This window comes from Kogia breviceps, chromosome 17 (assembly GCF_026419965.1).
Source record: "Kogia breviceps isolate mKogBre1 chromosome 17, mKogBre1 haplotype 1, whole genome shotgun sequence".
Classification (NCBI taxonomy): domain Eukaryota; kingdom Metazoa; phylum Chordata; class Mammalia; order Artiodactyla; family Physeteridae; genus Kogia; species Kogia breviceps.
The window spans coordinates 21,940,996-21,954,312 of record NC_081326.1 but is presented as its reverse complement, the minus strand read 5'-3'; the positions used below and the strand labels follow the sequence as shown (position 1 = coordinate 21,954,312).

Below are 13,317 nucleotides of genomic sequence, written 5' to 3'. Positions count from 1 at the left end.
TTTGGGCGCTGTGTGTCCTGAGGTGAAAAGATAAGGGTGTGACGTCAGGACCTTGTTTTCTGGAACTGGAGACTGTTCGAGACTGAAGTCTTTTCCCCATTCTTCCTCGTTCTTCCCCACCGTTCGCACTCCTCAGACATGTTTCCACTGAAGCAAAACACTAAGAACTTCATTTTCCTCCAAGTACTAACAAATTCTCTGACGTCCAAACTATCATGTTTCATCACATCAAAGACACCACCGATTTTAAGCTGTACCATTATTTTATGTTTCATTAAGGGAAAAAATTGCTGCACGTTAAATTAAAAAACAATGCTTTGTTTTCACTTAAAATTAGCTTATTTTAAATGAAAATAAATTCTATTTTAAGTAAAATTATCACTTAAAATTTTATGCTTATTTTTTCAGATTCATTCAGACATATACACTGATCATAACACTCCTCTGCATACTTTTAAAAGTCAGCTCAGTTCAAGTTTTCCTGAAACATCTTCACGTGCATCGCCTGACTTGTCTGAATTCCCTTTCAGTTAGAAATAATCCATGTCTGTTTTATTCACTTGGCTCTCACAAAACGCCTGTGCTACAGCCTTTCTTAAAAGAGAGGTCTGTGATTTTTCTAAGCCACTGACACCCATTTTTGCACATTTTGAGGCACAGTTACAGGTGACAAACAGCAATGCCACAAGGACTGCCTAGCCGGCTGGTTGTACAATGATCTCCAGTTCGAAGATGTAAAATGTAGAAGAAAAAAATGGTGTCTCAGGACTGAAGGGGCGCCATTCTCCTGGTTCATCCCCATGGCTTCCTTGGCAGTGGGTCTCCCACCTGGGCAACCAACACTTCGCCTGTCCGTGGGCTCTAGGCTCTCCTCCCCAGAAGAAACTCTTCAGGGTGATCTCATGCATGCAACTGAAGACAGGCTGGCAATCTGTTTGCACAACTAGAAGAAGAATTAAGCAAGTGGCTAAAATGTTAGTAACCTGATGGAACGAATTATCACTGATTTGCAGTCACTTGGGCTCGATAATGGTATCTGACTTTCGAGCCAGGCACCCCGCGTGTTCTCACACTTGCAGGGAACGAAAAGCCCTCTGCTTCCAGCTTCCCTTCTGACCTGCTGTTTGTTCCCTCTGCTCTTTGGAATTTCTCTACGAAAAGTGTACATGAAGGAGCAAGAGTTTAGAGTCAGAAAGACGTGCGTTTTAATTTCTGTGACTGGGCACATGACTGAACCTCAGAGAACCTCAGTTTCCTAATGGAAATAAATACTACAAATACTGCTTCCCTCATTGGGTGTTGGTTGTAAGATTCTTGCTTTTTTTTTTTTTAAGATAATATGTAAATGTGTCTCCCCTCATGGTGGCTGGTATATTAGATCTCAATAGATATGTCATATTTTCTCCCTCTTCTCTGTCTTTTAAAAATAGATTTCTGTCAGACTCTGAGGAGGAACATTAAAATGAATGATCAAATAAGAATTTTTGAATTATTTATAGTTTTTAAGTAATCTATATTAAAAATGTTTATTGGAATATAGTTGCTTTACAATGTTGTGTTGATTTCTACTGTACAGCAAAGTGAATCAGCTATACGTGTACATATATCCCCTCTTTTTTGGATTTCCTTCCCATTTAGGTCACCACAGAGCACTGAGTAGATAGAGTTCCCGTAGGTTCTCATTAGTTATCAGTAATCTCTATTGATATACATTTCCATGTCCCAACTTTCATGTCATGAATGAGAAATTAATATCTTTTTTCCAGCATGCCAGATTCTACCTCTGCAATAAATACTCTAGTCTTACTGAACATATAAGATATGGGATAATACCTAGAAACACATAGCAAGGTTTGAGGAAACTATATGGTTGGAAATGATTAAAAGACTGCTTTTGGTCTACTCTACCATTTTTTACAGAGTCTTATTTATTATTGCCTCTAGGTATCTCCCAAGTCTGACCTTCAGCCCCCTACTCTTGTCTTTATTTGTGCTTTGTACAATGAATGATTTAAAGTTTTATTTTCAAATAAAAATATTCAGGTTCAGGGTTTCCCTGGTGGCGCAGTGGTTGAGAGTCCGCCTGCCGATGCAGGAGACACGGGTTCGTGCCCTTGTCCGGGAGGATCCCACATGCCGCGGAGCAGCTAAGCCCGTGAGCCATGGCCGCTGGGCCTGCGCGTCCGGAGCCTGTGCTCCGCAACGGGAGAGGCCACAGCAGTGAGAGGCCCGCATACCGCAAAAAAAAAAAAAAAAAAAAAAAAAATTCAGGTTCAGAGTCTTAACTCCACAATGTATTCACGTGTGTTACCATGGGCAAGTTGCTTAACCTCTGTAAGCTTCAGTTTCCTCATCTGTAAATGGTGATGGTGTTCCTTGTCTCACAGAAGTGTTGCAAGTAAATGATGTAATGTATTGGGACCACTTAGCTCAGATTTGGATATAAATAGAATGCACTTTGTGGTGGCGGCTATGGTTATTAATAATTTTCCCAAGTCATGACTGTTAGGTTTTGCAGGTGATTTCGATATCTATGTTTCTATTCTTCCTTCATGACCTTAATTTTCCAATTTTTTCCCTAGTCGATGATCCCGAAACAAACCGCGCCTTTAAATTTTAATATTGATAATTTGCTGCCACCTACAGGCTAATATGAAAAAAGCAGAACATGTAAATTACTAGCTTTCTTAGACTCTGAGTATAAAATCCCAAGGTCATCTTGGAGGTCCCAAAGCTAACTGTGGACAACCCCAGAATGCCCTTTTCTGAGATTCTTATTTTCCCTGGTAGCTCAACTAAATTCTTGGTTAATATCAGAATCCTCTTAGATTCTTTCTGGAATTGGGCAGTTACGCATAAAGCATTATTAGTAATCAGATATTGCATCTTCCCCCATAAGTAGATTTGCAAAACAGTGTTTATTAAAAAGCGTGAAAGAGGCTTTGCTATTTAAGGCATGGTTTGGCACCCGAGATTTTTGTTTGTTTGTTTGTTTATTTATTTATTTGGCTGCATCGGGTCTTGGTTGCGGCACCCAGGCTCTCCGTTGCGGTGCGCAGGCTCTAGAGCCCGCAGGCTTGGTTGCCCTGCGGCATGTGGGATCTTAGTTCCCTGACCGGGGATCAAACCCGCATCCCCTGCATTGGAAGGTGGATTCTTAACCATGGACCATCAGGGAAGTCCGAGCACCTGAGTTTTGTTGTGCTTTGTTGGGTCCTGTCCTAGTTGGAGAACTTGAGAGGGTCTGAGCAAAACATTAAAAATAAAATAATGTTTGTAATGAACTCTGTTGTGGGTCTTATTCTCTTGCCTCATACGATTGCTGCCTGTATGCTTGTATCCCATCCTCAGTCTCGACGCTCCTTTGTCGAATAATCTGGTATAGGGCATACATTTGCAAGGGCACAGGGACCCTCCTCAGTGGTTTCTGGCCGTACATAGCGCAGCACCGTGTCCACAGTTTGATATGACTCAAGCTGGAGTAAGAGGTTCCAATGCCAGATAGCAGGGGATGGGGCCAGTGAGGCTTGTGTGCTAAACTATGGGGTTGAAGTTGCTTTGAAAACAACCTGGAGCTACTGAAGGAACCATTTTAAGCTGGAGAGTGACATGATGAGATTTCGATCAGTACTTGGGCAATCTGCTTGAAGATATTTTAGAGGGGACCTGCAGAAGCAGCTATTCATTGAGCCTTTCCATCCGCTGCTTGTACCTGTCACGTCCTGTCTTTGCATGAGAGGACTTGAAGGAGATCCTATTTGCCACTCTAGTTTGTGGTTTTTGAATTGTTTTATTTGTATTACTTTTATGCCTTTAACAATTCTGTAAACACCTTTCAGGTAGGCTCTGTTATGCTCCTGCTTATTGTTATTGTAATGATCAACTACACTTATGCAGTTCATATACAATAGATCATGTGCAAGTGTCTTTGTACCTTTTACACAACGTACGTACGTATACTTCTCCTGGGCTTGCCGTGCTGCTGGCTGCTTGTCAAACAGCGTGCTTGTTCTCTGTTGGTCTTCCTCTCTGTCTGCCTCTTAAGTTCTGTCATCTGCCACCTGGCATCTTGCTTTGGGAGGGTGCCACATTGCCACTGTGGTGGAGCCAGCCCTTCCCAGAAGTGGACGTGAGGGCTGGTGGGGAACAGTGTGATCCCTGGAATGCTCACTGGCAGAAAGAGGCAAAGAGCAGGAAGAGGAGGAGGCCTTTTCCTGGTTCCCTGTGCAAAAAAGCTGTTGCCAGAGGAGACTGTGAACGCCCACAGCTGGGGCGTGGGCATGGATGGCAGGACTGTGACCGGGGTGAGGCGAGCGAGCCCTCGCCTCAGGTGTAGAATTTAAGGGGGCATCGAAAAGCCCTGCAATCAAGATGAGTATTATGTTAATGCAGTGTTTTAAGAAGACTAAAATGGGGCTTCCCTGGTGGCGCAGTGGTTGAGAGTCTGCCTGCCAGTGCAGGGGACACGGGTTCGAGTCTTGGTCTGGGAAGATCCCACATGCCGCGAAGCAACTGGGCCCATGAGCCACAACTACTGAGCCTGCGCGTCTGGAGCCTGTGCTCCGCAACAAGAGAGGCCGCGATAGTGAGAGGCTGGCGCACCGCGATGAAGAGTGGCCCCCGCTCGCCGCAACTAGAGAAAGCCCTCGCACAGAAACTAAGACGCAACACAGCCATAAATAAATAAATAAAATTAAAAAAAAAAAAAAGAAGACTAAAATGGAAGGAATCCATGATGAACAACATACTAACATTTTAAATAAAGACAAGATCAGTAACAGTGCTATGAAAAGCCACCTTTGGAGCCTGAGGCAAAAGGAAAAATCAACCATACTGAGCCAGTCTATTTAAAAATTTGGTACTTTGTTCACCGTGGATTCTTTGAATTAACTTTGATTTTTAAAAAATATTACATTAAAATATTAAAATAATTTATATTGAGTTTTTTTAGTGCCCACTTAAATTTGTCACCCAAGGTTCAGGGGCCTCACTGCCTATGCTCTTAGCCTTGTACTTAGTTGGTTGGGCAGAAGAGAGGGGAGACTTGCTGAGAGGCAGGTGCCTTCCGGGCTACTCTCTGAAAATACCGAGTTCTTCCTGATGGATGAGTAGACATTGGCTTTATTCCAGGGCAATGGGTGTGGCAAGATTGGTCATAAATAGTGTTTTGATAGAAATATTATGTGGGTGTTGGTAATTTCTCTGAGTATATAATTTAGGATTTTTTAAAGGGTATCTGGATGAGATACATATTTTTAAAAAGCTACAAGAAGGTGTCTCCTACTTCCACTAACTAAGGGAAAGACATGGAATAAAATTTCTTTAGATAGTTCTTCATTGAGGCTGTTAAGAGTTGAATCTGATTAGTAGAGGAAGCTAAAGACATTTACAGTCTCCTTTCTTTGGTTACTATGACTTATTAGTCATGCTGATTGACTAGTTAAGCATTTAAAGTCTTGGGAAGATCCCATTCTTGGCCTCTTAACTCTTCTGCTTTGCAGTAAGTATATTGTGACTGGAGAAATGAACAGAAGCAGAGAGGGTGCTGTATTTTTTAAATTCATATTTTGGTAGGGTGTCATTTGGTGATTTTTAGTGGTGACGTCAGACTTTTTTTTTTTTTTGGTGCGTTCCTGGGAGAGCCACATCATTTGAAGGTGCAGAAAAATGAGGTGTGGCTCTAACCTAATTGGCTTTATTCTGGCTGGGGCAGTGGAGGAGCCCAAAGGAGAATTTTACTTAGCTTTCATACCTTACAGATTTTTTTTTTTTTTTTTTGAAATCTCCAACAAGGTCTACTGAGAACAGACCCAGTACCCGAGGAAGGAGAAGATGTTGCTGCCACTATCAGTGCCACTGAGACCCTATCAGAGGAGGAGCGAGAAGAGCTAAGAAGGGAACTTGCAAAGGTAAAGGCGCAATCCTTCTGGGACTTCATGTTTTGCACTTAATATATTGTCATTTGTTTTTCTAAAGCACATGGTAATATTGTAGACTCAGTTTCAGGGCAGAGAAGGCAACATGTGTTTACTCTCCTAGAGATCTTCAGTGGGGGAGAGGAGATGAGGGAGTGTGAGATCAGTTGGTTTTTATATGAGGGAAGGTATGTACAGGTCAAGTGGATCTGAGAAGTAGGGTGTGAAGTGGGAAATGGATGAGGGCTACTAATGAATATCTTCTAAGTGACCTCACTAACCCCGATGTGCTTGGCTCTTCAGCTGCTTCACTGACTTTTTTCTCCCCTTGGCAGTGTTGTGGATAGAGGTACTTCGAACCTTCTTTCCATACCTTCCTCTCTCCCTCCCTCTCTCTCTTTTTTTGTTTTTCTTAAAATCAACCATTGTAAAATGTACAGTTCAGTGGCATTCAACATATTCACAATGCTGTGCAATTATCATCTCTATCTAGCTCCAGACATTTTTAGCACATCCAAAGGAGACCTCATATTCACTAAGCTGGCATCCCCAGTTTTTCCTTCCTTAGCCCCTGGTGACAATTAATCTGCTTTCTCTCTCTATGGATTTACCTATTCTGGATATTTCATTTAAATGGAATCACATATCATGTGACTTTTGGTATCTGGCTTTTATCATTTAGTATAATGTTTTTGAGGTTCATCCTTATTGATCTTGTATTGGTACTTCACTGCTTTTTTGTGGCTGAACAATATTCCATTGTATTTATCTTCTGTATTTTGTTTATCCGTTCATCTGTTGATGGACATTTGGGTGGTTTCCACCTTTTGACTATTACAGATACTGAGCTAAGGAATATTTGTGGAAAACTACTTGTTCGACTACCTATTTCTAATTCCTTTGGGATATACCCAGAAGGAGAATTGCTCGTCACATGGTAATTCCATGTGTAACTTTTTTTTTCAGACCTGCCAGACTGTTTTCACAGCAGGGACACTGTTTCACATCTCCATCAGCAACTTCTGTACATCCTTGCCAACATTTTTTATTTTCTGTCTTTTTGACTGTAGCCATCTTAGTGTAAAGTGGTATCTCATTGTGGTTTTGATTTGTATTTCACTAATGATGAATGATATAGAGCATCTTTTCATGTGCTTATTAGTCGTTTATATGCCTTCTTTGGAGAAATGTCTATTCAAACCTCTACCATGTTCTTAAAACATTATTTGTCTTTTTGTTGTTGAGATGTAAGAGTTCTTCCTATATCCTGGATACTAGACCCTGATCAGAAATGTAATTTGTAAACATTTTCTCCCATTCCATACATTGTCCTTTTACTTTCTTCATAGTGTCTTTAAAAAAAAAAAATTATTTATTTATTTGGCCGCGCTGGGTCTTAGTTGCGGCACGTGGGATCTTTAGTTGCATCATGCAAACTCTTAGTTGCAGCATGTGGGATCTAGTTCCTTGACCAGGGATCAAACCTGGGCCCCCTGCATTGGGGGCACTGAGTCTTAGCCACTGGGCCACCAGAGAGGTCCCTCTTCATAGTGTTTTAATGCACAAAGGTTTTAAAGTCTGATGAAGTCCAATTTATTTTTTCTCTAATTGCTTGTCCTTTTGGCATTACATCTAAGAATCCATTTCCAAAACTCAACTCATGAAGATTTACACTATGTTTTCTTCTAAAACTTCTCTCTTATATTTAAGCCTGTGATACATTTTGAGTTAATTTTTGTGTATGGTTTGTGGTAGGGTTCAACTTCATTCTTTCACATGTGACTTTAGTTTTGTTAGCACCATTTGTTGAGAGATTATCCTCAGTGAATGGTCTTGGCATTCTTGTCAAAAATCATTTCATATAGATATAAAGGTTTCTTTCTGGACTCTCAATTCTGATATATTCATCTATATGTCTGTCCTTCTGAGTGTACCACACTCTTTCAATTACTATAGCTCTGTAGTAAGTTTTGAAATCGAGAAGTATGACTTTTTCACCTTTTTCTTCTTTTTCAAAATTGTTATTTAAGGTCTCTTGCAATTCTATATGAATTTAGAATCTACTTTTCTACCCACAAAAAATGCCATTGGGATTTTGATAGGGCTTTTATTGAATCTGAGGATTGATTTGGGGGAGTATCACCATCTTAACAATATTAAATCTTACACTCCATGAATGTGGAGTGTTTTTTCATTTGTTTAGGTCTTCTTTAATTCCTTTTAGCAATGTTTTATAGTTTTCAGTGTACAAATCTTATACTTCCTTAGTTACCCTTATTCTGAAGTATTTTATTCTTTTTGATGTGATTATAAATGGAATTTGCTTAATTTTCAGATTTTTCATTGCTATTGTATAGAAATACAGCTGAAGTTTCCATGTTAATCTTGTATCCTGCAACTTTGCTGAATTTGCTTCTTAGCTCTAATAGATTTTTTATGGATTATTTAAGAATTTTCTATATATAAGATAATGTTATCTACAGTTAAAGGTCCTTTTACTCTTCCTTTCCATTTTAGATGCCTTTATTTATTTTTCTTCCCTATTGATCTGACTGAAATCTCAGTGCTACGTTGAATAGCAGTGGTGACAGTGGACATCCCTGTCTTGTTCCTAATCTTGGGGAAAATACTTTCAGTATTTCCCCATTCAGTATGGTGATAGCTTTCATTTTTTTATAAATGCACTTATTCATGTTGAGGAAGTTCCCTTCTCTTCCTAGTTTGTTCAGTGTTTTTTTCATGAAAGGGTGTTGGGTTTTGTCAAATGCTTTTCTGCACCTTATTAAGATGATCACGTATTCATCTTAATTCAATTAATATGGTATATTACATTGATTGATTTTCATATGTTAAATCATCCTTGCATTCATAGGATAAATCCCACTTTATCCTAGGTGTATGTATTCTAGGTCATGGTGTATAATCCTTTTAATATGCTTCTGGATTTGGTTTGCTAGTATTTTGCTGAGTATTTTTGCACCTATATTCATGGGAGAGATTGACTTGAAGTTTTCTTGTGATATCTTTGTCTGGCTTTTGTATCATAGTAATGGCTGGCCTCTTGGAATGAGTTAGGAAGTTTTCCATTCTCTTCTGTTTTGTGGAAGAATTTGAGAAGAATTGGCCTTATTTCTTCTTTGTTTGGTAAAATTCACCAGTGAAGCCTTCTGGTCCTGGACTTTTCTTTGTTGGAAGATTTTTGATTATTTGTGCAATTGCTTTACATGTTATAGATCTGTTCAGATTGTCTATTTCTTCTTGGGTCAGTTTTGACCATTTGTGAATTTCTAGGATGGCATCCATTTCATTTAGGTTATCTAGTTTGTTGGCATACAATTATTCATAATATTTTCTTATAATCCTTTTTATTTCTATAAGGTTGGTAGTAGTGTCACCATTTTTATTTCTGATTTTAGTTACTTGCATCTTCTCTTTTTTTTTCCTCTGTCAGTCTAGCTAAAGGTTTGCCAATATTCAAGGAACGGCCTTTGACATCATTGATTTTTTGCTATTGTTTTTCTATTCTCTATTTTGCTTATATTTGATCTTTATTATTCTCTTCCTTTTGTTAGATTTGGGTTTAGTTTACACTTCTTGTTCTAGATCTGTAAGGGTGTAGAGTTAGGTTATTGATTTGAGATCCTCTTTATTAATGTAGGCATTTGCAGCTATAAATTTCCCTCTGAGCACTACTCCTACTTCTTCTCACAAGTTTTAATATGCTGTGTGTTTGTTTTCATTTGTCTCAAGGTATTTTGTAATTTCCTTTGTGATTTCTTCTTTGACTCATTGGTGGTTTAAGAGTGTGTTGTTTAATTTTGATAAATTTATGAATTTTCCAATTTTCATTTTGTTTTTGATTTCTAGTTTCATTCCATTATGGTTGATAAAGATATTTGGTATGATTTTAAATTTATTGAGACTTGTTTTGTTGCCTAACATGTGCTCTGTCCTGGAGAATGTTCCATGTACATTTGAGAAGAAGGTGTATTCTACTGTTTTGGGGTAAGGTGTTCTATTTATGTCTGTTAGCTCTAGTTGGTTTATAGTGTTGTTCAAGTTTCCTGTTTCCTTTTCACTTATCTGTTCAATCCACTTTTTTACATCAGATTTTATAAACTAGGTGGGGATAGGATGGGCAAGGCAGATTGGTGATAAGCCCTACGAGGAGAGTAAGAATTAAAAATATTGAGTATGTGGTACATGCCTAATATTGTTATTTTGAAAAGAGAAAACAAAAATACTTTTCCACAAGTTATTTATGTTTAGTACAGAAACAAAAAAAATCAAAGAAAATTAAAATTACCTACACTGTAAAAGATTTAGATTATCTGTTTCCAGATTTCCAGACTTTTTGCTATGTATGTATTGCTATAACATATTTCAGTATTTTATGAAGGCATCAGAATACACATCTATAACTTTTCTTCACTTAACTGAATTTCAAAAATAATTTTGTGCTAGTAATCTTCTAAAACATCATTTTAAATTGCTGCATAGCCCATTTTTTAATTGCTTCAAGTTCATTTTTAGTTAATGGACATATTATTTATAAACAGTTGTTTCCCTTTTTTGCTATTATGAACAGTATTTTGATGGAAGTACTTACATAATCCTTTAGGCACCTCTTTAATTGGTTCTTTAGAATAAATTCCTAGAAGTAGAATCCCTGGGTCTACTGGGTTTTAAGGTCACAGAGTCATTCCCGTGTACACCAACAAGGCCAAAATGCTATCCAGAAGATTTCTCATAGTATGTGAGAGGTAGTTTTTCCAAATCCTTGCCTGCTCTCAGTATAATTATGTCATTATCAGTAATATTTACTTTACAGTAATAGCACTTAATATAGGTCTAAATCTCCCAATAGATTATGTAATGTTATTTAACAAATGAAGTTATCAGACATATGATATGTAAACGTTTTCCCCCATTCTGTGTTTTCCTTTTCACTTTCTTTTCACCCTTTGACACACAGAAGTTTCTAATTTTGATGAAGTTGAATTTATCTGTTTTTCCTTTGGTGACTTGTGCTTTAGTTGTCACATGTCAGAAACCATTGCCTAATCCAAGATTATGGAGATTAAGGTTATAAGGTAAAGCAGTGCAGCACTGAGTCTTGTGTCCAGGTCTTCATGAACTCTGATGCATGTGCATTTATCCTTTTAGTTGTATAGTATTCACGTTTTATCAGAAGTTTATTCAATTTTTCTGAAAACTCCATGAGATATGGCAGATATACTATTACTTTACCTCATATCATATATGACATTGTGATATCACAGTATTATAATAATCATGATATCTAATAATGATAATAATCAGATATAATAAAATTATTTACATTTAAAGCAAATGATAATGTTCAGTTTTTTTACATTAGAGTCACTGCTTGAAATAGTTGTAGAAATTAAATAAAGTGGAGATAAAAAACTAGTTTTTTTTTACTCCTTTTTGAGATATAATTTACCTACCATCAAATTCATCCTTTTAAAGTGTACAGTTCCTTGATTTATATATATTCACAAGGTTATACAACTATCACTACTACCTAATTCCAAAACATTTTCATCACCCCAAAAAGGAACCCTGTTCCGATTAGCGTTCACTCCCAATCCTCCCTCTCCCCAGTCCCTGGTAACCACTAATCTACTTTCTATTTCTATAGATTTGTCTATTCTGGGCATTTCCTATGTGACAGGCTTCTTTCACTTAGTATAATGTTTCCAAGGTTCATCCATGTTGCAATCATATCAGTGTTTCATTCCTTTTTATGGCTGAATAATATTCTGTTGTATAGGTATATACCACATTTTGTTTATTCATTCATCAGTTGTTGGATATTTAGATTGTTTCTACTTTTTGGCTATTATGAATAATGCTACTGAGAACATTCATGTACAGAATGTTTTCTTTGAACATATGTTTTCAGTTCTCTTGTTATATACCTAAGAATGGAATTTCTGGGTCATATGGTAACTCCACGTTTAACTTTTTGAGGAACTGTCAAACTGTTTTGCTGCCAAACTGCACAATTTTACATTCCCACCAGCAATGTATGAGGGTTCCAATTTCTCTACATCCTTGTCAGCACTTGTTATTGTTTGTCTTTTTTGATTACAGCCATCCTAGTGGGGGTGAAGTAGTATCTCATTTGCACTTCTCTAATTACTAATGAATGGTATTGGCCATCTTTTCATATGATTATTGGTCATTTATATATCTTCTTTGGCAGAATGTATATTTAAATCCATTGTCCATTTTAATTGGATTATTTGCCTTTCTGTTATTGAGTTGTAAGTGCTCTTTATGTATTTTGCATACTAGACCCTTATCAGATATATAATTTGCAAGTATTTTCCCCATTCTGTTAGTTGTCTTTTTACTTTTATGATACTGTCCTTTGAAACACATCAGTTTTAAATTTTGAGGATGTCAATTTATCTATTTTTTCTTTGGTTGCTGTGCTTGAGTTATCATATCTAAGAGATGTTGCCTAATCCAAGGTTATTAAGATTTACCTCTGTGTTTTCTTCTAAGAGTTTTATTGTTTAGCTTTTTCATTTAGATTTCTGATCTATCTTAATTTTTATATATGGTCTGACTTAGGGATCCAACCTCATTCTTTTGCATATGGAAATTCAGTTGTCCCAGCACCATTTGCGGAAAAAGAACTACTCTTTTCCACTGACTTATCTTGGTACCTTTGTTGAAAATCAGTTGACCATAAATATGCAGGTTTATTTCTGGACTTTTAGTTCTACAACACAATCTTAATTACCATAGCTTTGTAGTAACTTTTCCACTCATTATTGCATAATCAAGGAATTGTTGCTATGGTATTCTGAGCTTCAGCTAGGTAGGTATGTTAGCAGCACAATCAACAACAAAAGCAGGAAATGTACTGGGTCATGTATTGTTCAGAAAGATTTACAGTGGTCTTTCTTTCTAACTTTCATTAGGGCAAGTGAATACTTCAGGGACCGGTCAAGGGGTAGAAAACTTAACCTTCAAGTCTAGTCTTTGAAGTATCTGAAATTTGGAGTGCAGGTAAAGAGAAATATTAGAAAGCTAACAATGTGCAATGAGAATTAGCCAGTAAACTGAGAAGCGGACTCAGAAAACCTGAGTTAAAATTCTGGTTCCTACATTATTAGTTTGGTGACTTAGGACAAATCATTTAATTTACTCAATTTTTAACCTTATTCATCACTGTTGCCCTTTTCTTCTCATATTCCACTTTGTCAATATACTTCTCAAACTGTGACTTCCCAAAAGGATACAATATGTGTGGTCCTGTCTCATAAGCACAGAGGATTATTTTTGTTCTGGGCCTGCATTCTAATTAAGGCCACCTGAGAGTATGTTATTCTTTTTTTTTTTCCTTTGGCAGCTACAGCCACAT

General features: G+C 37.5%; 1 protein-coding gene across 3 annotated transcripts in view; it reads left to right on the top strand.

The window, feature by feature from the left end:
* The window catches only part of TPD52 (tumor protein D52), a 121,829-nt gene that overhangs the window by 86,223 nt on the left and 22,289 nt on the right, over positions 1 to 13,317 (top strand). For all 3 annotated transcript variants that reach the window (XM_059042430.2, XM_067017336.1, XM_067017335.1), the window contains exon 2: positions 5,794 to 5,909. In XM_059042430.2, coding sequence (XP_058898413.1) covers positions 5,794 to 5,909 — 116 coding nt within the window. The remainder of the gene's footprint in view (positions 1 to 5,793; positions 5,910 to 13,317) is intronic.